Here is a 26647-nt window from a genome sequence, read left to right on the forward strand (position 1 = left end):
GAATAGGAGCCGTGGTAAAATACCGTTTCAAGATGTCAAATGCCTTCTGAGCGTCAGGTGACCATGCGAAATGAGAGGACTGGCGAGTAAGTCTCGTGATGGGTGCGATGACATGAGAGAAATTTCGAATGAATTCGCGATAGTAATTCGCGAAGCCGATGAAGCGCTGGATCGCTTTTTTATCAGAGGGTATCGGCCATTCCAATATCGCTGACACTTTCTTAGGATCCATTTGTAGACTCCCCGGCGTGATAATGAACCCCAGGAATTCTACTCGGGAGGATTCGAATTGGCATTTCTCTAGTTTAGCATAGAGATGATGTGAGCGTAGGCGTTTGAGGACCAGTTTAACCTGGTACCGATGTTCAGACAAAGTTGATGAGAAAATGAGGATGTCATCCAAATAGACTACCAGGAAGATGTCAAGGTAGTCCCGGAACACGTCATTTAGGAAATGTTGAAACGTCGCGGGGGCGTTACATAAACCGAAAGGCATTACGAGGTACTCAAAGTGTCCATAGCGACTTCGAAAGGCGGTCTTCCACTCGTCTCCCTCCCGTATGCGAACTAGATTGTAAGCCCCCCGGAGATCAATTTTAGTGAAGATGTGTGCATCTTTCAGTCGGTCCAGAAGCTCAGGAATAAGGGGCAACGGATATCTGTTCTTTATAGTGATTTTGTTTAATTCACGATAGTCGATGCAAGGGCGTAAACTGCCATCTTTTTTTTCTACAAAGAAGATTCCTGCACCGGCGGGGGAGGTAGACGGACGAATAAAACCCTTGGCTAAATTTTCTTGGATATAGTCTTTGAGGTAACGTAGTTCAGGTTCCGACAATGGAAATATTCTGCCAAAGGGAATGGGAGCTCCTGGGAGAAGATCGACAGGACAATCATAAGTCCTTTGGGGAGGAAGAGAGTCGGCTCCCTTCTTATCGAACACGTCGCTGAATTCTGCATATTGCTTGGGGAGACGTAGGACCGGAGAAGAGGATGAATCGTCAGGGAGTAGCAGGAGTGATTGGCGATTGGAGAGACAACGAGTGCGACAAAAAAAAGATTGGAAGGAGAGGGTGCCTGTGGCCCAGTTTATCGTAGGATTATGAAGCCTCAGCCAGGATAGTCCGAGAATAATTGGGAACATAGGTGATGGGATCAAGTCAAAGTTCAGATGTTCCATATGATTATTTCCCAGTAGTACCTGGAGTCGTGGTGTTTCTTGGGTGATGGGTCCAGAGGATAGCGGAGTGCCATCTACCACTTGGATATGTATTGGAGCTGCTTTGGTCAATGTTGGTATGTGCAATTGCTTGGCAAAGTCTTGATCCATAAAGCAGCTACTGGCACCGGAGTCAATGATGGCAGACACTGTAGTAGAATTACTGGTCCACTGCAGAAACAAGGGAATGGAAAGGTGAGGAGACCCGTCTCTAGGAAAGGAACTCAAGCAAACTGTAGTATGTGTGGGCTTACCCTTAGGAGGGCGTCGAGGACAGGAGTGGATCAGATGCCCGGGTTCACCACAGTATAGGCACAGATTGTTCCTCCGACGACGGGTTTTCTCAGCTTCGGATAGTGGGCCGCGTGCCAATCCGATCTGCATCGGTTCTTCCGGAGGGGGCATGATCGCTGGTAATTGGAGAGGAGGAAGGGTAGGAGCCGTAGGAGCAGTATGAGCCACAGGAGGGAAGTGGCGTCTCGGGGCAGGAACGGCTGAAGCAGCGCGTTCCAGGCGTCTTTCCCGAAACCTGCGGTCAAGCTGGATAGTCAGATATATTAAATCCTCTAATGAATTGGGGATACCCACACGGGCCAGTTCATCCTTTAAGCTCTCGGATAAACCCAGACGGAATTGGTCCCGAAGTGCTGGTTCGTTCCATGTACTTTCAAAAGCCAGGCTCCGGAATTCTGTGACGTATTCCTCCACAGGCCTTTTGCCTTGGTGTAACGCACGTATGGCTGCTTGTGCCGAGGTGGAACGAAACGGGTCATCAAACAAGGTATCCATAGCATGACTGAAATCAGCCCAGGAATTCAGGACGGAGTTATTGGTGTGAAGCAAATGATGGGCCCACAGTTGGGGTTCACCAGAGAGCAAGGAGATCACAGTTCGTACTTTAACATGGTCAGAGGAGTACGTTCTAGGTTGTAGTGAGAACAGGATCTGGCAGGATGTCATGAATGTGCGATAACGAGTTCTGTCCCCAGAGAAACGTTCAGGTAAAGGCACCTTAGGTTCAGGAGCCGTAGCACCGATTTCCTCCATCACCGGGGGCGGAGCTGTTCCCGAAGGGGATCCCCCGGAGGCAGGTAGATTTGTCTGGAGTTCCTGAAGTTGACGCTGCATGTGTGCGTGGCTAGTTTGGAGGTCTTGAAGAGAACGAGTAAGGGAGGCAATTTGTCCCGTGAGAGCCGAGAGTGCGTCAGCAATTCCTGCGGATTCCATGTTTGGCTCAGTTGTTCTGTAAGGATCGTCTTACCAGAAGGAATCCGGGATGCAGGAAAGGAACACGCTTGCTCAGTACAGGACACGCACAAGGGGCCTGAGATGGATAACAGGGCACTTGGCGGTGTTGCTGTAAGCACGGGTGATCAGGACAGCGCCGTTAAGCAGACCAGGGTCAGGATACCGGAGGTTCTCAGAGTCGTTAGGAAAGCCAGGGTCAGGATACCAGAAATACACAGGAGCCGAATGGAAAGCCGAGGTCAGGATGCCAGAGATACACAATAACCGTTTAGCGGACCGGGGTCAGGATGCCAGAGATACACAAGTCGTAAGAATAGCCAGGGTCAGGATTCCAGAAGTTCACGATAGCCGTTGAGCAGACCAGGGTCAGGATACCAGCAATAGTAACAGGATACAGGAAAAATACGAGGGGCTCAATAAGTACGGAAGCACCAGTACAACTGAGCACCGGTGGATAGGTTAGAGAAGTTTAAATAGCCCGGGGAGGCGTTCCCCGGCGTCCCTGACGTAACCGCGCCCACCGTCGCCATAGCGACGCAGCGGAATCCAGGCGGCGGTCAGCCGCATAAATATTCATGAAGCGGCCGCGCGTGCGAGCGGCTGCTTCATGTAGCAGGGAACGGTGCCGGCGTTTCTGCCGGGAGGATGGAGAGGAACTTCCCCGCGTCTGCCAGGTAAGTGCCTTACAATGCCACTGTGCCCCATGATATGCCTTTTAACCCTCTAAATGCCACTGTGCCCCATGATATGCCTTTTAACCCTATATGCCACTGTGCCCCATGATATGCCTTTTGACCCCCTATGTGCCACTCTGCCTCCAGAAATGCCTTATACCCCTATATGCCACTCTGGCATTTAGAGGGTTAAAAGGCATATTATGGGGAAGAGTGGCATATAGGGAAGTTTAAGGCATTCAGGAGGCAGGGTGGTGTATAGAGGGTTAAAAAGGCATTTCTGGAGAAAGAGTGGCATTAAGGGGGTTAAAAGGCATTTCACAGAGCACTCTGCCTCCAGAAATGCCTTATGCCCCCCATTTAACACCCCCCCCCCAAACTTACCGGTGCTTCTGACTTCCCTGTCATGTAGCCGGGGCAGCGTGTAGATCCCACGCACTTCCGCTGCAGCAGGAAGGAGGTGTGGCTAGCAGCGGGGGTTGTCTGCGTCCATCGCGCAGACCTTCCCCAACTGTCAGAGATCAGAGTTCCCTGCACCGGACGCAGACAACCCCCGCTGCTAGCCACACCTCCTTCCTGCTGCAGCGGAAGTTGTCTACGCTAATCGCGTAGACATCTACACGCTGCCCCAGCTACACACGCTGCCCCAGCTCTGAAAAAAACCTTGTCTTATAATCGAGCAAATACGGTAATATTGAATTTATGTTTGATGTATTTTTGTATTATGTATGAGAGTCTTGGTTTTAATCATGATGTGGATTTTTAGTTACACAGAAGACCTTTGTGGCAGAGGGACTGTCATCCTTCATACCTAAAAGCGTAGACCACTAAATGCTGCTGAAGAAAAGCTTTGGTAATATTGGGATATTTTAAGTCAAACTATGCATTATGCAGGGCCAGCTCAGCCCTTCTTGAAGCAAAAACGAACTTCATAATGCATAGTGAAACTACGAGATCAGTAAGCTGCAACGTAAAGTTCTCCAGTAAACTGCCTGGCTCATGAATACACCCCTAATGATCCTGGTGTTACATGAATTAATCCATGTTTCGTGTTTTTTTTTGTTTTTGCAAAATAAGACCACATATTTCACAGAAGTGCTAGTTCTCAGTAAGTATTTTGTAATTTACTGGAATGGTTCTGGTATAGCTGTTATTTCTTATACATTCATGGTTGTGCTTACTAAAGTCGTATAGAATAACTTATTTTTCTCCTGCTAACTCACTTAAGACTTTAAAGCATGCTAAAAACATGTGCTCTTTCTGCTAAATTTGAGAGAAGAACTTTACCCAACATACAGTAAGATTTTCAAGGATAAGGGTGATTTTAAAATTACTTTTTGCCTACAACATGCTATAACCAGTGGCGACTCTAGAAACAATATATAGGGGGGGCACACAAGATACCACAGTCAAACTGGGGGGGCATTAATAATTTCCACCATTAAATCATACCACTGAAAACACACACACACACACATATATATATATTGCCAAAAGTAATGTGCTATGGAATGATACTTTTGTTATTGGACAATACAATACTTGATCATTCAACATGGGAAGCCTGAAGCCACAATTTAGTACGACTAATCCTTGAAATCCTTTAAACAACACAATACCTTAACTTTTCCACTAAATGATTTCAGGGCCTAATATTAGTCCCTGCTGCCGATATATATATAAATATATATATAAATATTAGACCCTGCTGCCGATATATATATAAATATATATATAAATATTAGACCCTGCTGCCGATAGCAGGCATAGATCAACACATTAACACACAAACCCATCTTTGCATGTATAGATCAATTGAAATTCACTTGTGATCTCAGCACTGAAGGTATATATCAAATAAACAGAATCAGACATACAAATCCTGTATTTGCAGGTATACAATAATAATATATGAAATGTAGCATTGCAGGTATAGATCAAATCAATACATGGAAACAGCATTGCAGGTATTAATCAACTGAACAAGACATACAAACCCTGTATTTGCAGGTATACATAAATAATGTATGAAAACATAGCATAGCAGATATGGATCTACAGAAGAACACACAAACCAAGCTTTGCAGGTACAGATCAATTGGAATTCACATAAAAACACGGCATTAAAGGTATATTTAAAACCCCCTAAATTACAGGGATAGATCACAGGTTGCACACCCCAACCAGGCTGCCCACATAGAACCTGGTCAGCACCCAGATAACACACATAAGATTTGCCATCTTTTTCCCATATACACCCTGCCTGTGCCATCCTGTTCCCCAAGGCTCAAACATCCTGCTAGTGCCATCTTTGCCCTTCCACAATTATACATCTATGATACACACAAACACATTAACTCATGCTCTCTCTCATTCAGACAAATCATCCACATATTAACTCATGCTCTCCCTAATTCAGACAAATCATCCACGTATTAACTCATGCTCTCCCTCATTCAGACAATTCATCCATTTTAAGAAACTACACCCCTTGGAGCTTCAAATGAGGGGCTACATGTATTTCTAGGACAAAAGTTGAGTGCACAAATAATGATGGAATATGTCGCTTTGGCTTGAAAATATGTTTTTTCTAACCATAACAACATGTTCATTTGTGTCTTGCGCACTCCAGGTTTTTACTAGAAACACATGCAGCCCCTCATTTGAAGCGCCAAGGGATGTCGTTTTTGCAAATGTTTACTTTTTGTGCCATAATTTAACTTCCTACGTGAGCAGTAATGCCACGTCAAGGCTTCAACCCTAATTACTGATCATTCACACGCCTTTCATATCTCCATTCACTCACAGAAGCACACGCCATTCTTTCCATACATTTACTCACAGTAGCACACACTATTCTTTCCCCTTACATTCCCAAAGAAATGATGGTAAAGGGAGAAAAAGAAATCACTTTTACAGCAAAAATAAGTTTTGCCGTAAAAATGCAAGGCGCTCCAGGGATGATATGGTTACTCACGTACCGCACAAGCTAAATGGCTGATTTTAATAATATTTGCAGTTCACCAGGATTTCAAAAATTGCCTCCCTCTACCGTTGGCTAAATTTAACCCCATGATCAAAGGGATCATGGGGTTAAAAATTAGTATCGGCCATTTTTAAAAAGGGAATGTGACTTTTTATTGCTATATGATCGCTGTGGAAACATTGGCTACCACAGTGATCATTTAGCTAGAATACTTAAACTTTTTTTTTTTTTTTAAAGTTAAACTACTTTATGTTTAAATAATGTAATTTAATTAAGAGACCCCCAAATCATTTTTTTTACATTTTTATTTTTTTTAACTTAATATTTTTTATTCTTTTTTTACAATCTATATACCGTTGGAAAGTTGAGGGGGTATGTAGCTGCTTAGATGCCTGAGATACAGGCATCTAGGCAGCATGCCCCCATACCTCTTTAACTGACAATTGTCGGTTGTTAATAAAGTTGCGCGGTGACGTCATCGCGTAATTTCGGGTGGCCCCGGTGATGCCCTTCAGTGTGAGGGGCAGATCGCCGGGGTAGGTGGTGATGGAGGTCCACAGACCTCCATCAAGGTAAGATAGTGCTAGTGACGGCATGGTGCCGTCGTTAGCACCTGACTGGGACTGCTAGCGACGGCACCATGCCGTCGTTAGCAGTCAAGGACTGTCCTGGGTGGTTTCAAATCCGGCGGGGGGGCAACAGGAGGGGCCCCCCTGTAGTGACGTCACTGGCTATAACTACAGCTCTTGATAGTCTAAGCCAGCAAAACTACTCTACAGAGAACATAGTACATGTGAACCAAAAGACAGCCAATGACACAATTACAGATATCGAAACATAAATTTCATCCTGAAATACTGGTTATTTAAATCACATGAATCAGTTTTACTAGACATGGGATAATTTGTGCAGTGAGTGTCCCACATCCTATATATATATAAATATGCTGAAAAGAATTCTGGATCATAAAACATAGGGTTAATGTGCCTCTTTCCAGAGGTTCTCCTAAACAAAATGGATTATATAGCAAATGTATTTCTTCATGTAATTATGTCTGTAAAACAATGTTTTTCACATCATGTTCTCTTTAAATCCTTAAAATATGTGAAGTAGAAGAAGACATCTAAAGTGTTCCAAATCTAATGATTGTCCAAAAAAAGCTCATTAGAATTCATTCTGATAAATTGCCGGTATTTGCTCGGAGAAAAGCAGCAGTTAATGTTCTAGCAGTAACTGAGTTACCCTTCCACATAATGATAAATTGGCCACTGAACACCTGTAAGAGAAATGTACCACCCATTGGCCTTCGTCACCTAAAAGCTAAAATGTACTATAAAAGACAATCAGAAAAATGTTTTCAGTGATTATTAATGTATGCTGATACCGGAATACAAGGGATAATCTGAAGAATGCTCAATGACGATGGTGTTTTCACAAAACAAAAAGATATGTACATTGTTTCGGTTCAAATCATTTCTATTGTATTTGTTTCAATCCTCTTATCATATTGGCTCAAGTACAGGCTACACATAGCTGTCACGACCTCCCTTACACTGGCACTCACCGCGGAAGTTATTCCACCTGGAACACTACGACCTAAGGAGGAGCCCCTGGCAACAGCACCCCAGGATTTAGACGATCCCAACAGCAAGGAGGCCAGATAAGGTAGGTATAGGTAGAAGATACGGAGTTGGCGGTACAAGGTGACAGGCTTCGCAGAGACTGGAAAGCCGAGCCAGGATACGGACACAGGAACACAACAAGCCGTGGTCGGGATCCAGAGAGGGTAGTCAGGTAAGCCGTGGTCGAGATCCAGAGAGGGTAGTCAGGTAAGCCGTGGTCGAGATCCAGAGAGGGTAGTCAGACAATCCATGGTTCAGCGATAAGATCAGCAAGGCACAGTACAAAATCGGCAGGCAAAGAGAGGTCAAGCAAGCAAAGGGTCAAAATAACTGGAAGCAACTCAAAACACAACCTAGCATAAAGACCACAACAGGGTAACTGGCTAGAACACTTCCTGACTTTTAAATCTGGCGCCAGAACCTAACCCCGCCCCAAGATGACGTCACCTCAGAAGCTCCAGTCGGCCATCCAAACCACGCCTCCAGTTGCGTGGCAACGAAATGCTCCTACCGCGAGGAAGGGACCGAGTACGGGTAAGTCTCTGACTCCGGGGGTCTCCCCTGCTGCAGGCGGGCTGTTGCAGTGTGGTAGGATGATCCCCGGAGGACGACCTATATGCCCCGGAGCTCGGTGGATCACAGGCATCAGCCTGCCTGTGTCTGCCGGGATCCGCGTCTATGTTACTTGACTTCGGCACCCGGCGTTCACAGGCATCGGCTTGCCTGTGTCTGCCGGGACCTGAGTCAGTGACACGCGATCCCGGAGCCCGGCGTTCACAGGCATACTTGCCTGTGTCTGCCGGGACCTGAGGGTGCAGCCCGGGATCCCGGAGTTTGCCGTGTACAGGCAAACTTTTGCGGTGCCTGCCGGGACCTGGGACTGTGACAATAGCTATAGGCAGCATCTTTATACACATCATTTTCTGGAAAATCTGTGCTCTTCTTACCAGTGTGTCATAGTTTGTGATATTTATGCAGATATTTCACCGAGAAATAACTTAAAGACCAGAATTAAAGTCAGAATTTCCTTGAGGACAATTTTACATACTCCACATTTACCACATGGGTAATTATGTGAATTACACAAGAAGTAAAGGGTTAAAGAGAAAGCCTTGCTATTTGGTAGACTATTCAATCTACGACGAAGCATATGGATATACGGGGTATGTAACAAGGTACGTCATAGGCTTTTAGAGGAAGGATTAGTAAAGCACAAAGGAGACGATCATTATGGTTAGCAAATCCAAACTTAGACCTTGGAGTTTAAATAGTAAAATAGTTTGGCAACTAAAATGTGCAGGGAAGCTAAGAAATATCCTGTAGTCCACTTTCAGTACGGTGCATACAAACATTATTTACGTGCTGAGAAATAATAAAACAATAGCAACAAAAGTATACAGAACACTTTATATGTATAGAGTTTGATTTTACTTTTAATATACTGCAGACATACCATTACTGAATATGGAATACAATCAGGGCCGGCCCGACAATGGAGCCGAGTGGGGCAACCGCTCCAGGCGGCACTTTTGAAGGGGCCCCCTTTGCCGCCCCGGGCACTTTGCGGCCCAAGCCCTTTTTTTATTTTTTTTTTTAAAGCGAAAGAGAGAGAAAGGGGCGCCGAGTGGTTTTCGCTTACCAAGCTGTCAGTACCCGCTCGGCGCCCCTCTCTCTCTCCTCTGCGGCTCAGCATTACAAGCCGGCACCGAGACCGAACAGGGAGACTCGCCGCAGGACTGCTGAAAGGTAAGTACAAGGGGGAGCGTCAGGGATGGAGGGAGAGAAAGGGTAGTTAAGCTGGGGGTGCAGCATTTTAAAATTTGCCCAAGGCGGCGTTTTGCCTTGGGCCGGCCCTGAATACAATACAATGAAGATACAATGATATACCTCTTTCAATGTTGGTAAGTCTTGCAACCCTTGAAAATGTATAGGTTTGAGTAATTTGGGGTAAATTTAACATAGGATATGCTACTATTTGAGTAGAAGATGGACTCAAGGTTATATGTCCTATTTATGTCCAAAAAGTGTAGTATTATTATTAATTGAGGCCAACTGGTGTACTTTTTTTCACGATAAACAAATAAAAGTGATAGGGAACAGTGATGTTACATCAGGTTATCCTAAGCGAGAACACATTGTGTAAAGTAAAAAGCTAGATTTGGAGGCAAACTTTGCGGACGCCTGATCTTTTCAAAAAGATTTTACTGTTCAAAGGGAGATAACACACAGGAGTTCTGAAGCAAAACATTACCACTGAGAAATAAGATTAGAACAATTAATAAATGAAAGGCACTACCTGATAACACAAAAAATAATCCTATAGGGATGTATTTACACCTGCATCAAACAAGCTTTTTTGTTTTATTTGCTGAATATCATCTCAGTTAATGTGTTATATTTTAAATCCCTAAAAAGCTAAGCCTAATACAACAAGGGTGTTTTTTCTAAAAAAAACCTTATAAATCCTTGCGATACTTTTAGCCTAAATAAAAGTTTACGCCAGTATTACATTATCAGTAGTATTATTATTTTCACTAATAGTGAGAGATTATAAGTTTTAATAACTCTTTTCATCATTTTAATGATTGATGCATAATAGTATTTTGTCTCTAAACCAAGCAAACAATTGGAGAGATTTTATACACAACCAATAAATGAGCTTTATTCAGCACTGTAAGTACCGCCAACGGTACAGTTTCATTTTGTTTATTCACCAATCCAGGTGACTAATTTAATCCGAGAGGCATTAAAAAAAAACGGACGATTCTCATTCCAGGAGATCCTGAATACATGCGCTACTGGGACTTCTAATAAGAAAATGAGTAATTTCATCAAAGCAACTTAAACAAAATCTACTTTTTAAACTTACAGTCAAAAGTGGGAGATTTTATTTTTGTTTATTTCAAAACTATGTCCATCTTTCCAGGTCACTTCCCTGACATAATGATCTTACTTTGACATTAGACCAAAAGAAAGCACTAACAATCACATGTAAGATAAAGAACCCCCATGTTGTTTAGTGAGATCTATAGAATTGGAAACCTTTAGAAAACAGCAGGCAGAGAGAGAACTGTATTCCCAACAAAAACATTTGGCAAGCAACAGTGAAACTTTCACGAAGTATCCGTGCAAAAGCACAAATACATTTTATATAGCTTTTCTTGAAAAACACATACTTGGAGTTCACAAGTAGAAAATAAATTAACAATATTTATCTTCTCTTGCATTCTTTGTTTGCCGGATAAACAATGAATCACACACTTTAATTGTTTACGCATTATGTTGTCCCAATTTCAACTTATTTTCTTAATGAAAAAGATACATTAACCATAGTTTTTCCAACCTGTATTACCATACCGTGTAACATATGACGTTATAAATGCAATACATCCTACGTAACACTTTGAAAAATCAAACAAAATGTATAATCTTAGTAAAAGCCATTTCTTAAATCCCCAATTCTGGAAAGTACATGGATATTTAGAATGTGTAACAGCACATATACTTTATTTTGAGAGGGCCCTAACTTGAACAAGAGCATGACAAATTTAAGGTTTGAAATGTTAAAGCTAGTTCCAAAAAACACAACAGAACATATTGCAAGTGAAGAAACACCTAAGTATGTAAGATATCATCAGAGTGGATACTTCTTATAATTGCTGGTCATAGTACCCCCCAATATTTCAAATGGCCAAGTAAGACCTATGGATTATATAGGTGAACATAACATTTTGTGTACTAAATTCTTATTGGGTGCTTTTCATCACTGATAAGAGGCACCTACTCTTCTGTATATCACATTTATAATAATAGCATTAGAAATAACATTCCTAGTTGTTGAATGAAATTATTATTTGGTGATGTCAATTAGCTCAACTCATATTTTCTCAGGTAATGCTTAATTGTAGCCTGTGGTGATACAATAAAAATGGAACATTGATAGGTCTTTGTTGCCAAGGTAACTAAGGAAGTCTCACATTTTTCTGTGTCTTCATGTGAAGAAATCTTATTAGACAAGAATAAAATTATGGAACATTCTAGGTTACTCAACCAACCAATGTATCGATGTGGAAGAGCTTGTAAAACTCTCCACCTTGTACATCAAAAATATATATATTCTTAAAATGATATACTGTAAATTATCAAATTAACATTAAACAGCAGTATTCTCCTTAAAATATTCTTCTCGTAATTCTATAATTGGAAGTGACTTTATAGCTCCCTTATGCTTTCCACCAAAGTGTTTGAAGCCAAACAGCATCAGACACTTCCATATGCTGCTCTTACTGAGAGTAAGAAAGATTTTGTTCTTCAAACTTAATATGCTGTGACAACATGTTTTTGAAATCTTTTTATAATTATACTCTCATACTGTGAATAAATAGTTGGAAACACTGCAGGAGAGATACTCCAGCCTTAAGATACCCAATTTTAAAGCGGTGAGCAACTCAATGGCATTGGTCAGATTAAATAAATTGTAAACTGGAACATCAAGGTGAAGTGACTATACCTTGTTATTCCAGAGAGCAAGCTATATGTTACCCTGCATATCACAAATGTAAGCATCTAAATGTAAAGGAAAATGCTAATTAAATATAAATTATCATATGATCTAGTCATTTCTGGGATAATCCCAGGTCTGGCAGCCCAGATCTACCCCTCTTCTTGTAGTGTGACTTTGCTAAAACATGGAACCAGTCACATGAAGGGTGGGCCAAGATAGATTTAAGTGGGCAGGTAGTGTGGAGAAGGTTATTGTGGGCAGGGTATGTGGAGAAGGCTATTGTGGGCAGGGTATGTGGAGAAGGCTATTGTGGGCAGGGTATGTGGAGAAGGCTATTGTGGGCAGGGTGTGTGGAGAAGGCTATTGTGGGCAGGGTATGTGGAGAAGGCTATTGTGGGCAGGGTATGTGGAGAAGGCTATTGTGGGCAGGGTGTGTGGAGAAGGTTATTGTGGGCAGGGTATGTGGAGAAGGCTATTGTGGGCAGGGTATGTGGAGAAGGCTATTGTGGGCAGGTTGTGTGGAGAAGGCTATTGTGGGCAGGTTGTGTGGAGAAGGCTATTGTGGGCAAGAGGAAGCGGGCATAACCCTCGGGTGACCAAATACCACTTCTCTGTCTGGAGACTAAAGAAACTGAGAATACAAGACAGAAACAAAGAATAACAGGTTATTAACCACTGGGATACAGAATGAACAAGGGTATAAGCTGTGTGTAGTAAAATTTATGAGCCAAGTCATTAGCTGGTTTGTTCTTTAAGAATATCAGACACAAAGTTGTTTTGCTCCTATAACTATAGGTCCGGACTAAAGAAGAGAATTTGGTCACACTTTATTGTTATGTCCAATGTAATGGCAATAATGATTAGCAAAGAACGTCATAAGAGTCTCTTCTTGTATTTACACCAGGGATCTCTAACCGGCCGCGCTATGGTAGGGTGATCGCAGGCGGATTACGCTCTCATAGAGTTCCCTGCCTGGTGTGGTGTCACCCCCTGTAAGGTGTCACCCGGGTTGTGACGCCACTGCCTTAAATTACTGATAAACTGGCATGGTTAAAATTGGTTATTACAAATATCATATAAAAACAGCCTATGTATGCTTGTGTGTGTGTATATATATTTAGTACATACATACACTACCGTTCAAACAATGTTTTTGAGCAACCTTTACTCCTGTGTTCCAATGGCACGTTGTGCTAGATAATCCAAATTTAAAAGGCTAATTGATCACTAGAAACTAGAAATGTCCTTGTTTTCCATGAAAACAGAATAGTGTTGTGTAGTATGTATATGTATATATATATATATATATATATATATATATATATATATTGTGGTAAAGTGTATGGGAGAGTGGTTGATGGGATATATATCTCACCTGGTTTCCAGGCACGGTAGCAAACCCAGGAGCCCTCAGGTGAGGCTTCCGAAGCTCATTACTGGGGAGGAAGCCTTAAAAGAGAGGGCTGTTAGGTTTGAAGGGGAGAGGAGAAACTGAGTGAAGGAGCAGCTACAGCGGAGCGCATTTACCCGGCCCGTCGGGTGTTTTTGCCTCAGGACATCCATGTGTTCCAAAAGATGCTTTCGGAACACAAGGATGCCTCTGTGAAGTCCCTGCGGCACGCGTTTACTTTAAAAACGAGGGGACCGCCGGGAGCAGGCACACGCAGCGACGTCACTGACGTCCCATGCGTGCACCCATGGCAACCGAGCGCCGCAATATGCCGGCATATTGCGGCGCTCAGCAGTGAAACAGCCGGCACCAGCAAGCGGCTTTTAAACACCGATGCGGAGGAGAGAGAGGGGCGCCTAGCAACCGCTCGGCGCCCCTCGTTCTCCCCCGCATCAAAAAAAAGAAGACAGCCTTTAAAAGCCGCTCGCTGGTGCCCGCTGCTTCACTGCTGGGCACCGAAATATGACGTCATATTACAGCGCTCAGCAGTGAAGCAGCGGGCACCAGCGAGCGGTGCAGGAAGAAAGAAGCATCGTGCTCCCGTCGCTGGACTTCAAGGTGAGGTGAGGGGTATATATAGTGGGTAAGGGGGGAGAGGATATATAGTGGGTAGGGGGGAGAGGACATATAGTGGGTAAGGGGGGAGAGGATATATAGTGGGTAGGGGGGAGAGGATATATAATGGGTAAGGGGGGAGAGGACATATAGTGGGTAAGGGGGGAGAGGATATATAGTGGGTAGGGGGGAGAGGATATATAATGGGTAAGGGGGGAGAGGATATATAATGGGTAAGGGGGGAGAGTATATATAGTGGGTAAGGGGAGAGAGGACATATAGTGGGTAAGGGGGGAGAGGACATATAGTGGGTAAGGGGGGAGAGGACATATAGTGGGTAAGGGGGGAGAGGATATATAGTGGGTAGGGGGGAGAGGATATATAGTGGGTAGGGGGGAGAGGATATATAGTGGCTAGGGGGGAGAGGGTATATAGTGGGTGGGGGGATATATAGTGGGTAGGGGGGGAGGGTATATTTGTTGATTTAACTTTACTTGTTCTTCATTTTAAATATTGTATTTATTCCCGTTTTGTTTCTTCACTTCAAAATAAGATATATGCAGTGTGCATAGGTATTTGTTCATAGTTTGGTTTTTTTAACTATAGTCCGGCCCTCCAACGGTCTGAGGGACCGTGAACTGGCCCCCTGTTTAAAAAGTTTGAGGACCCCTGATCTAAATAAACACGCTTTACGTTTGAAACCTGTGTGAATACAGTCATTGCTGCCCTATGCGTGAGCTGTTCCCTACAATATATATATATATATATATATATATATATATATATATATATATATTAAAGTCCTTTTCAAAGGTTGATACCTGAATTGACATTATTTAAATAATTTAAACACAATGTGCATTCAGGTTTTCGCTTTGTTTTTGCTGTAACAAATTGATTTTTTGTGATCAAAGTGCAATCCTGCTTTTAATCTCATGAAGATTTAAATCTCACAAAGAAAAATGAAAACTAAGAAGATTTAGTTTAATCCATGTTCTATATAGGGTCACAGGTGCATTAAACACTGTAAGCTTCTCCATTGTACCGGTTTGTTATTGTGTGTATTTTAAATTATTTTTACTGACTTTGATTGTAACAATGTTACAGAATCCGAGGGTGATATATAAATACATTTAATGTAAACACTGTCAAATCCAACAACTTCAGAACATAATCTTGTACCCAAGTAATGGTATTAAAACACGCTGAAATGCATATAGTAGCATGGATTGGTCCTGGACAGTATAACTCCTACTTACACAAGTAAGAAATATGGGAATATTTTAGGATTCCATGCTATTTCACAGGTTAGTAACTCTGAAACCATTAGCAAAAGTAAATTATTTAGATATATTTGAATACATTGCTGATGATAATGTCATTGAAATACTTAAAGGAAATTAAATTGTAATTAAAAATAATAATAATGGCAGAGAGGAGGATACAGGTCCCCTGCAGCGCTGTAGGGGGTCTGGATCTTAGTCTTGTAGTCAGACCTCTATTTTACGTCCGATTATAAGACGACCTTGAATATAATTGAGCATTGGCTCTGAAAAAAAACCTCATCTTATAATCGAGCAAATACGGTATATATATATATATATATATATATATATATATATATACATATCTATATACATATCTATATATCATTATGATAGGCAACATCAGTAGAAAAATCCTCACCAATGTATTTAATTGAATAACCTTGAATATAAAATTATAGTTGTCTACAATTATTACAGAATAGATAGGGCACTGGTAATTATATAACATACTGTGGAATCAATTTGTTCCCAGATTTTGCTGTAAAAGAAATGGTCAAATTATTCTACATGGCTATATTCATAGGCAAGACTTAGTAGGAACTGGATTTTAAACCACCATTTGGCCAACTGGACTAACTGAAGTTTCAAAAGGGATTTCAAAATTTCCTTTTGTGTATTTTTATATTGTACATTGATAATTAGGGTAGCTAATGTGTAAGGTATTTTACAAGGATCTTCTGTTGCCACGTAATTGTTTATAATGGTTTAACAGTCTATTAATATTATCTTTTATTTATATAACACCAACGCTTCTTATAATACATATATTGAAGGGCAATAACGAGACTAGAATAGACAGAGCCATTAGGTAATGAGGGCTCTGCTTGCAAGCTTACAGCCATATGAAACATACTAAGGAAAGTCAAAAAATAGGAACACTCACATGAATTTATAGTATGAAACATTGGTGTGTTCTTGCAAAAATTAGCATTGTACGTTACACAGCCACACATTGTGTATTATGTAGGAAATCTATTTGCAGCCCTTGATTACTGGATTTAGGTACCAATAAGTTAGACAGAAGCATCATACTCCTATGTGGCCACTTTTACTATTCATTATATGCTTGATAAAAATCATGCAACTATTACACGTGAAATATCTGGCCTATTTTTTATTTACTTAGTTTTAACAAATTGTTTTACTTTTACTAAAGACAACAGTATAAACAAATTAATTAAATGAAATCCATTATAAAATAAACTAAGGCTTCCCATGCTTAACCATGTTAAGTCTGTAATACATGTGGATTTAGGATATTAATGGTATCAGCTAAACCAGGTTTTTGTTAATGTTTTGTACACAATGCTGAAAAATGTATGTAACATGTATTAAGTGGCTTAAAGGATATTACCATGATATAGGAAAGTGCTGCTTTGTAAGACAATAATATAAATGATACATTAATCTTATTTTTCTTATGTATGTAGAAAGGTCCAGTTAAAGATAGGTAAACAAAAGTGGATACGGCAATAAGTAAAAAAGAAAGTGGCTATTGCAGCTCAAATCAATACACTTGCATTCCCTCGACTCTCTGACCATAATCCTTCATCATCAGCTCATTACAGACTACAAATGGAAGCTGTTTGTGCAAACACAAATTCTGTACTATCTAGAAGATCTATTAGGAAGCCTTTCAGAAATGGGTATACCTTAGTGTTACGGCAGTTGAACTTTAATATGAAGCAAACAAGCATTGTTTTTGCTTCCACATCATGGTATTGAGGGGTTCCATCTGATAAAAGTACACATTAGTCTAGGTTGTGCTACAAAACTAGTAAAATTATATATATATACCGTATTTACACATACATACTGTATATTTTTTTTGTTAAAAGTATACTTCTAACATATTTTAAGTGTTTAGAAATCAATGCATAAATCGTCCTATAGACTATAGGTTCATAGGCACAAAACACACATCTTGATTTGGTCCTGGAGAATTGGGGGGGAAAAATCTACAAGTACAGGACACAGAGAGAAATGTGGAATATACAAGACAATAAGCACATATATAACCATTTTGACTCACTCTTCTATTTGGGCTCTTCTATTTGGTTTAAGCAAAATCTTGACAGTGTGTTTTTTGTATACTTAGCAACACTTGAGTTTAACGGTGACGTATTTTGTTTTGTATGTTTGCTTGTTTTTCTTGTTTATTTTACAAGTGTGTGACAGTCACAAGATTGTAACATTATAGCGGTTTATTTTGGTGGCTTTTTGTTTTTTTGTACTCTTTTTTTTAGACTGTTCTATTCATGTCAGCCACAAATGCGATCCAGTAAGGAAGCAAAAAATGAGCAGACTTTTTTTTATGAAATAATAAAAGGATGACGCTTTAACTAAACCGTAGAAAACAATAATGTATTTCAATATTATTTTTCATTACTTTGCTCGAGAAAACCACAGTAAATGATAAAATGTATAAATGACATACCCTTTATTAAAATCATTCACTAAAAGAGGGTTAAACCTATGTATGTTTTATGGAGAGGAAGGTGGCATTAATGAGCTTTGTTGAAACTATGTGCGCAATCATTATGATCCATACACAGATGTCAAGGGTGATTTTTTTATATGTATTTTTACAGGGTAAAATGTATATATTTTACAGTGGGTAAAAGAGGCAGATTATAGAAGTATCCAACAGTACCTTCTAGCTGTAGTCAAAATATAAATGAGAATAATGGGAGTTGTAGTTCAACACTATCAGGAGAGCACCAGGTTGGCCACCTTTGGATTGTATCTTTTACTTAACAAAAATCCCTTTTGGTTTCATTGGCACTAAACGCATGCAAGTAATAGCACTGTGTTTTCTGCAATCGTGTTAAAAAAGCACTTAGCCGTTCAAGTACGAAAAGCAAAATGTAGTGTAAGCTAAATGTTTACAGCATGAGTAATTAATGAGCAATTGTTAGCATTAGCTTCACCGAGTGAAGGTGCTGCGGCTGTACATTTAAACCTGCCCTGCGTTGAATAAAAACCCTAACTGGCTAGGTATGCTCAGTATGATGTGACAGGGCTTTGGGCAATCATGCTTCACAAGGCACCTGTTGCAATGATCGCAAACAATATTAGAAATGAATGTCATTGTGCCTCTTCTTTTCTAAACAGCGATAGGAAGCTATTAGAGTCCCAGTGAACATGACCATATTTAACGTGAGAAGCTGAGAGGGAATTTATATGTTTGCTTTTTGGATACATCAAGGTGGAAAGCAAATACAGTTAAATTAAAATTAATTGAGTAAATAAGAACCCAGAATATAATTTTCATTTCTAAGAAAAAACAGTATGGAGAAGCAGAGTTTTGGTGGGGGAAGAGAGAGAGAGAGGGGAGACAGGGAGAGAGAGGGAGAGAAAGAGAGAGAGAAAGGAGAGAGGGAAAGAGAGAGAGAGAGCAAGAGAGAGGAGACAGAGAGAGGAGACAGAGAGAGGAGACAGAGAAAGGAGACAGAGAAAGGAGATAGAGAGGGAAAGAAATAGAAAGAATAGAGAGGAGAAGATAGAGAGAAAGGAGAGAGGGAAGGAGAGAGAGCAAGAGAGAGAAAGTAAGGAGATAGAGAGAGAGAGAGTGTGGGAGAGAGAGAAAAAAGAGAGAGGGAAAGAGAGAGAGTAATAAAGGTATTACTCAACATCACTCAACTAAGCCAACTCTCAAAGGACCCCTGCCTGTACAGAATCTTATTGTGCTCCGAGCAGTTTGCGAGTCTCTTGTTGGCAGAGTCTGTCATACGAGGCATCGTGTATGTCTATTGGTTTAGTCTGTGGAAACAGAAACTAGCCCTGGCACTTTAAGTCCAATGTCCGATAAGTCACATAACGTACACTACCAGTTGATCTAGTAAACCCAACATACTTCTGGAATCCGTGTTTACGTCAACAAAACAAACAGTGTAAAATACCAAGAATCTTACTTTTGAATCTTTTCAATCGAGTTTGTGTTTGTTGTTATGCTTTCTGTTAATGGGATCAACGGCTGAGTGGCAGACTGGTTTCTGGATAACATTAAGAAATAGGGTTTTTTTTTTCTCTTTGCTTCATGGATTTCTAAACCTGTCAGTGCTAATAATATGTAAATGATCTTTCACCAAAGAGGCTATGCAGTACTGATACAATCTTTGTCTCCACTGTGAAACAACAGGAGTCTTTCAGGATTCTATGAAAATTGTCTTGTTTATGTTCTATTCATAATTTTGCAGCTAAGAAGGCTGTCTGCCGTACAGTTTGAGATGTAAATCTGTATGACCTTGGGAAATCACCTTATCATGCTGTGCCTTGAAGTCTAAAAATTAGATTGGGAACTATTTTGGATGTAATTTACCTATCATTCTGATCGCCATTTGACTTCTGAGATCCATGATTTATAGATGACTGCACAGGTGCAATTTAAGGTTCAGCAGGTCTCAACAAGGGGAAATAAATTTGAAAATTCTCTTTCTACTAAAATTGATTTCACCATGCTGTTTTACTTCAACAGCAGAACTATGTAAAGAATACTAAAGCAAAAACAATAATACATCATACGATTTTACAGAGTACATTATTTTGAAAACCATAGAGAGAACTACTTAATTTAAATGATTTATCAAGCAATGCGTTGCACAGACAAAATGGCCAGAACAATGCCTGCAGATGCCTGGTCCTAAATGTCTCGTAGCTGATTATGGATATTGAAGTGAACCGCCACCAGTAATTAACTGGTGTAGAAATTAGAGTCAGTAAAGTCACTAAGTGCATTCAGACTATTTTAATACAATTGATCTGGATCTTAAATTTTACATTTTTTTGAAATTCTCTGGGATTCTATGAACTACGCATAGATGCAGCTTAACCTTTTTCACTATTGTATCTAAATGAAAAGAAAACCTCAAAAAATTATGTTAGTTTTCTAAACAAAGGTCACGTGTCAAAAGTTAAATGTGAACATGGTGAATGGTGAACCCATAGGACAGCATTCCTGGACACATTGTATTTTATATGGAACTCCCACAAGCACACACAATCCTTACACTTTGATAAAACGTCCTACTTCTACACATTCAAAAGACAAAGTACCGTATTTGCTCGATTATAAGACGAGGTTTTTTTCAGAGCAAATGCTCTGAAAAATACCCCTCGTCTTATAATCGGGGTCGTCTTATAATCAGACCTCAAATAGGTCTGACTATGAGACGACTAAGATCCAGATCCCCCGCAGCTGCAGGGGACCTGGATCCTCCCGTCTCCCCCGCCCCACTTACCGGTACTTCTGAGTCCCGGGTGTGTAGCTGGGGCAGCGTGTAGATGTCTACGCGATTCGTAGCCGCACCGGTGCGGGGAACTCTGATCTCTGACAGTCGGGGAAGGTCTGCGCGATGGACGCAGACAACCCCCGCTGCTAGCCACGCCTCTTTCCGGCTGCAGCTGAAGTGTGTGGGATCTACACGCTGCCCCGGCTACATGACAGGGAAGTCAGAAGTACCGGTAAGTTTGGGGGGCGGGGTAGTGTTAAATGGGGGGCATAAGGCATTTCTGGAGGCAGATTGCTCTGTGAAAAGCCTTTTAAGCCCCTTAATTCCACTCCTCCTGCAGAAATGCCTTTTTAACCCTCTATACGCCACTCTGCCTCCTGAATGCCTTAAACCTCCGTATATGCCACTCTTCCCCATAATATGCCTTTTAACCCTCTAAATGCCAGAGTGGCATATAGGGGTATAAGGCATTTCTGGAGGCAGAGTGGCACATAGGGGGTCAAAAGGCATATCATGGGGCACAGTGGCATATAGGGTTAAAAGGCATATCATGGGGCACAGTGGCATATAGGGGGTATAAGGCATTTCTGGGGCAGATGTGCATAACTGGGGGGGCAGGTTGGAAAATAGAAGGAAATAAAACCAAAATATTTTTCTTAATCATAGCTTTTATTAAAAAAAAATAGTTTAGATGATTTAACATTTACTGGTAAAACTTTTTTCCTATAAGGTCGTCTTATATTCAGGATTTTTCTTTTTTTCCTAAATTAATATTCAGATTTGGGGGGTCATATTATAATCAGGGTCGTCTTATTGTCGAGCAAATACGGTAACTCAGATCCAGATATTCCCATCGCTGACCACCCTTAGCCTTGCTTATGTAGACTCAAACACACTGACCACAGACAGCCAAGTTAGCACAAGCTAAATGACACGTACCACTCTCAGTCACACCAACATATACTCACACATTGACCACTCTCATTTGAACTGATACATACCCAGAACTCCCTCTACCTATACAGTGTGATCTACCACACAACCTTTGGGCATCACCTTCCCGAACATTAATTGGAGAGGATTCCGAGAGAGCAGATCGCCTTCTCCCATCTTTATCCCGCGCATGCAAATGCAGTCAGTGGCTGCATGCTGCCGTCGAGAAACACTTGTACTATATATTGATATGATGTAAACCCTTATTCTGTTTCACTTACTTCTTCAAAGTATACCATGCCAGAAGTCAAGTTTCATATATATATATATATATATATATATATATATATAGTTATAGTATGTTTTGTCCTATGCCCTGAAGATCAAAGCCTTACATCACTGATCTGTCTCTATAAAATCACCGCTCAGGGTTGGTGTATCTGAATCATGTTGTGACTGTCAGATGTTGAAGATCTCACCGTAATGTGCAAATGAGTAATGTCAGACGAGAATGTTATTGCTCTGTAGCATGTAGACAGGATGTTTCAATGCTAAATATAACCCTTTAACTCAATAAATGCATCACAGAGCTGTGAACCAAGAGAAATGTAAAGTAGAGGAGACAGGGAATTACTGTGCGAGATTTCTTAAAGTACGAGGAGTTGTCACCGAAATGGAGGAAAGCTCTGAAACGTCCTTGGGAAATTATTGTATCATCAAATAAGTCCTCTCCGTTCTATCAGTTGTTAATTACACATATTAGTCATACCACTAATGAGCTGAATCTCACAGACAGCACTCAGTAGACAGATACTAGCTTTATTGTTTCTTTTAACTCGTGTTTTCAAATGTCCTTATTTAGCCCTTGAAAACCTACAATATTTTAATGATATTTTTCCTATATATAACACATTTATTTTTCCCCTAAATATTTGAAAAAAATAATGATTTAAAAGTCTGTTTTTCCAGGTAAAAATAGAAAAATAAAAAAAACGCCCAGCAATGTGACTGGCGGTTAAAAAGTGATGTTGGGAGGTTTGGCGGCCATTTTTTCCCCCCTGGATAGCACTTCCAGGAAATCCATGTTGCATTAGTTGGCTGCATGAGGGTGCCACGGTTCTGAGGTCTGAACAAAAGACCACCTTCATTATACGACAATGGCCTTTTTTTTAGATTATTTTTTTCTGAAAAAACCTTACCGAGCAAATACTGTAATATTTTACAGTGTTTTCATCTATTTATTATTTATGCTTACTTTCAAATTGCTGAATACCTTAAAAGACCTTTAAATGACCCCAAAACAGTGTTCTGCGCTCTATGCAGTTTTTTTTTGTATGATTTGAATGGAATACTCAACACTACAGTGTTTAGATTCTTGCAGCACTACTAAGCTACACCGTTAACTAATGAACATTTAGTTCATAATCCTACGGCATTTTGTAGAGAAATTACAAATGCAACACCCAGACCAGCAAATTTCGCAAAATGCAAAGCCAGTGAATCTAGGGGAAGAAAGCTTTGTTTTTCATTTGACTTTGATCGCAAGGTGTATTCGAAAGCTGCCTGAATAATAATGATTACCATCGCCTCCTTCTGCTTCTGAACATTGTTATCTACAGTTCCGTATTTTTCCCTGTGGCTACAAGTTGTGCTTCCTAGACAAGTCAATTATGTGGGCTTATAAAAAAAAAATAGTAGCAATCAGCACTGTGACGCGTTTTAAATGTCAAGAGAGACCCCTCAGTGTAAATGCTTTTGCCCAGTGAGAGTTGCTGGTGAATGCAGATATTACAAACTCATAGCCAGATAAGCAGACACTGACATTTTCCCAAATTCTATAAATACTATAATCAAGTGTTATCTTGGCACCAAATATAAAAAAACTACAGTTCTAGTCAGTTTAAATATAACAGCTTAAACTGCTTCATTTCCAAGATCATTTTTTAACATGCTTGACCCTAACATAGCTGTTGTTACTTTTTCAATAGGGTTCCTTAAGAACACATCCCAAAAGTCCTTTTTTTCTTAATTTATTTTTTACAATAATAAAATTTGAACAATTAGTTTACCTCCTATGAAATGTCACAATCACACCTGGGAACTTTGTAAATGAAGTAACCACAAGACCTTTGAAATATTTAATACCATACTGTGAAGATGCTATGTAATGACTCGCCAAATTAGTTACCCTGCATTCAAGCAGGGATATCAACATGCTGGGGGCAAAAGTACCAACTGGGAATCAGCTCCAGACTATGTGACCCTGACAATCCCCCCCCTTTATTCTGAGAGCCTGAGAGGGCAAAAGCTCTGAGGCTCAGGGTCAAACCCTGAGAGTTCCCTGGTATGGCCACAATCACTTCCATAACTTTGTCATATTACAGGTTAGGGTTGAGCATCCCCCTTCCCAGCCACATTAATAGTTTTCCAGAGAAGGCTTTAAATTGCTTGAGAATCTCATTTGGGTTAAAATGCAAAGCAGTCTCACCGATTCAGCTCCTTCTAAGCAATATAGCCATGAAAAATTAGATAGGACTCGCCAAACTTGGGGTGCTTTTATGTAGTGGCGGGCTATGCAATATATGCCCATATAGTGTGATGGAATCCCCAATATTTATGCCTTAAATAGGTGTTTTTTGAATGGTATTCTCTGAATATGCCCTGAATTCTTGCGTTGTTTTATGTATTTATTGGTCATTATTTTTCTAGCAGCAGCCCAGGAATCTGAATGTGTACGCCTTTTATATTTTTTTGGTTGTACACTCCCTTTTTTTGTAAATTTTTCATATTACAGATTAAAAGGAAATGACTACCTTAATAAATCCCCTATTTTGTCTCTAATGTCACAGTCACACAAAACCAGAAAGGCTTTACCTGCCACACTCTCTGCAAATATAGAATCAAGGTGTAGCATTATGTTTATTTAATAAATACTGAAGGATCATATTGACTTATAATATCCTCTGATTTTCTTTAAAGCGGACCTTGTTTCTATGTGAAAAGAGCAGATATGGTATGTGAGGGATAAGAGCTACTACCAATTTGCTGGTGATAATAGGCCCAACATCACCATGGTAACTAATACACCAAACTGATGAAGAGCCAGTTATAGCTGACTTGGAAAAAAAAAAATCTGCTTTTATAGAGGTCAAGCGCTTTGAGATTGTTTTTAGGAGTTTGTTTTTAGGAGTACCCTTTGAACTCTTCAAGACATTAGGGAGCCCTGTAAAGGGTGATGGTTACCAAATTATTACAATAAGGAAGGATTTGGTTAGATGGGGTCTACTTTGTAGATAAGGATGGATTACTGGGGAATTGGTGCTTATTAAAAAAAATGTCTTCAAAATGTAGGAGATCTATAGTGGATAGCACTTTCTATAGTGAAATAAGCCTCCATAGTTCCAATTTTCTTTACATAGCCTGCAGAACGGTCAGCTATCTTTTCCTGGCAGAGTTTACTACCAATGGCTTGCAGATTACAAGGAGTAATCTTGGACAGTGTCCCCAAATTCTGGACAGTTCTAAACAATTTGCTGCCATCCAGGAATTAAAGAAAGCTGCAAAAAAAACCCTAACGTCTGCACTAAAATGTCTACAATGTTTATGTAGGAAAGGTTTCTTCTTGACTTTGTCCTCAACATCTCTTTTTTTCTATTTTCAAAAATGGCAGCCTGTCTTAAAGAAATATTGCCATCTTGTGAGATTATTTTCTTTAAACAGCCATAAACCATAAATCATTCGCATCACCTTGTTTAAATGTCTTTGCTAGACTCTTTATACAAGATTTTCATTTTTTCCTGTTGACATTGATCATCAGTTTCCCAGAACTAAACTTCTGAGAGCTTGTCATATATCGAGAACAGATATTACATTTCACTTCAGGCCACTACAAGAGTTATATTGTCAATTGTAGAGGTTACTTCTACAAAAAGCACACTTCATAAATCTATGTTCTGTGAAATATGTCTCCATGTCCAATACAAAGGTGCGATGTACTTTTATCTATTGTGTAAGCTTGGATAAACATAGATTTTGATGGCAGAAAACAATCAATCAGTACATGTAGTCTTTCCAATTTATCTGGTGTAACACTTTATGGGGTCCTTGGCCTTGTGTTATAAAAAAGAAGTCATAAGGCTGTCCAGTATTTAAATATCCTCACTGTATTCACCTGTACATGACCATACAGGATATGTTTAATATATTCTTCCACTGCTTCATTTTGATATATCTTTTTCCTTTATCGGACATTTCCTTTGCTCCAACTTCACTATTTAAGTGCTTTTGAGTTTTTTTGTTCACTAAAGCATCTAAAACAAGTTTTATCCCTGTTTTTAGCACTTAAGTGGTTGTCTTCCCTTTCTGCCTGTTTTGGAATGTATAATAATAACCTGTTCTCGATTCTGTCTAACCTCATATCAGTAGCTATCTCTCCTTCTAATTCTACCTTTTCTACTAATTTTAGTTCTTATTTTGTGTCTGTTCTGGTAACTTAATAAAAATAATATTACTTACTTCAACCGTTAAAACACTGAATGTCGACATTACTCCTTTTCTTATGTGTACTATCAATTGTTAGTATGAAACATAATACTCACTGATGTGTACAGGTAACCTTCTCCATTCATTGCTATATATAACCCCGTCTTTACACCTTGGATTGCAACAACACGGAGACCCACTGGTATGAGGTTGAATAAAGCTGTAAAGAGAAAATAAACACATTACATGATTTTGTGTCTTTGGTTTTTCTTTAAACAGTAAAAAGATAAGAAAAAACAACAAGTCTCATATATTCTCTACACTGTATATATTTGAATATGAAAACTGACGTTTTTGGTAACAAACATTTCAGTATAATTGGCCCATTTAATACAGTCACTAATGTCCATTAAAT

At 40.1% G+C, this 26647-nt stretch overlaps 1 protein-coding gene across 4 annotated transcripts in view; it reads right to left on the reverse strand.

Annotated features, from left to right (window-relative positions):
- The window catches only part of LOC149299924 (fibroblast growth factor 14-like), a 278072-nt gene that overhangs the window by 43102 nt on the left and 208323 nt on the right, over window positions 1–26647 (reverse strand). For all 4 annotated transcript variants that reach the window (XM_089485822.1, XM_089485820.1, XM_089485819.1 and 1 more), the window contains one exon: window positions 26349–26452. In XM_089485822.1, coding sequence (XP_089341948.1) covers window positions 26349–26452 — 104 coding nt within the window. The remainder of the gene's footprint in view (window positions 1–26348; window positions 26453–26647) is intronic.

This window comes from Sceloporus occidentalis, unplaced genomic scaffold, assembly GCF_023333645.1.
Source record: "Sceloporus occidentalis isolate IW3139 unplaced genomic scaffold, rSceOcc1.0.p SCAF_27, whole genome shotgun sequence".
NCBI lineage: Eukaryota > Metazoa > Chordata > Lepidosauria > Squamata > Phrynosomatidae > Sceloporus > Sceloporus occidentalis.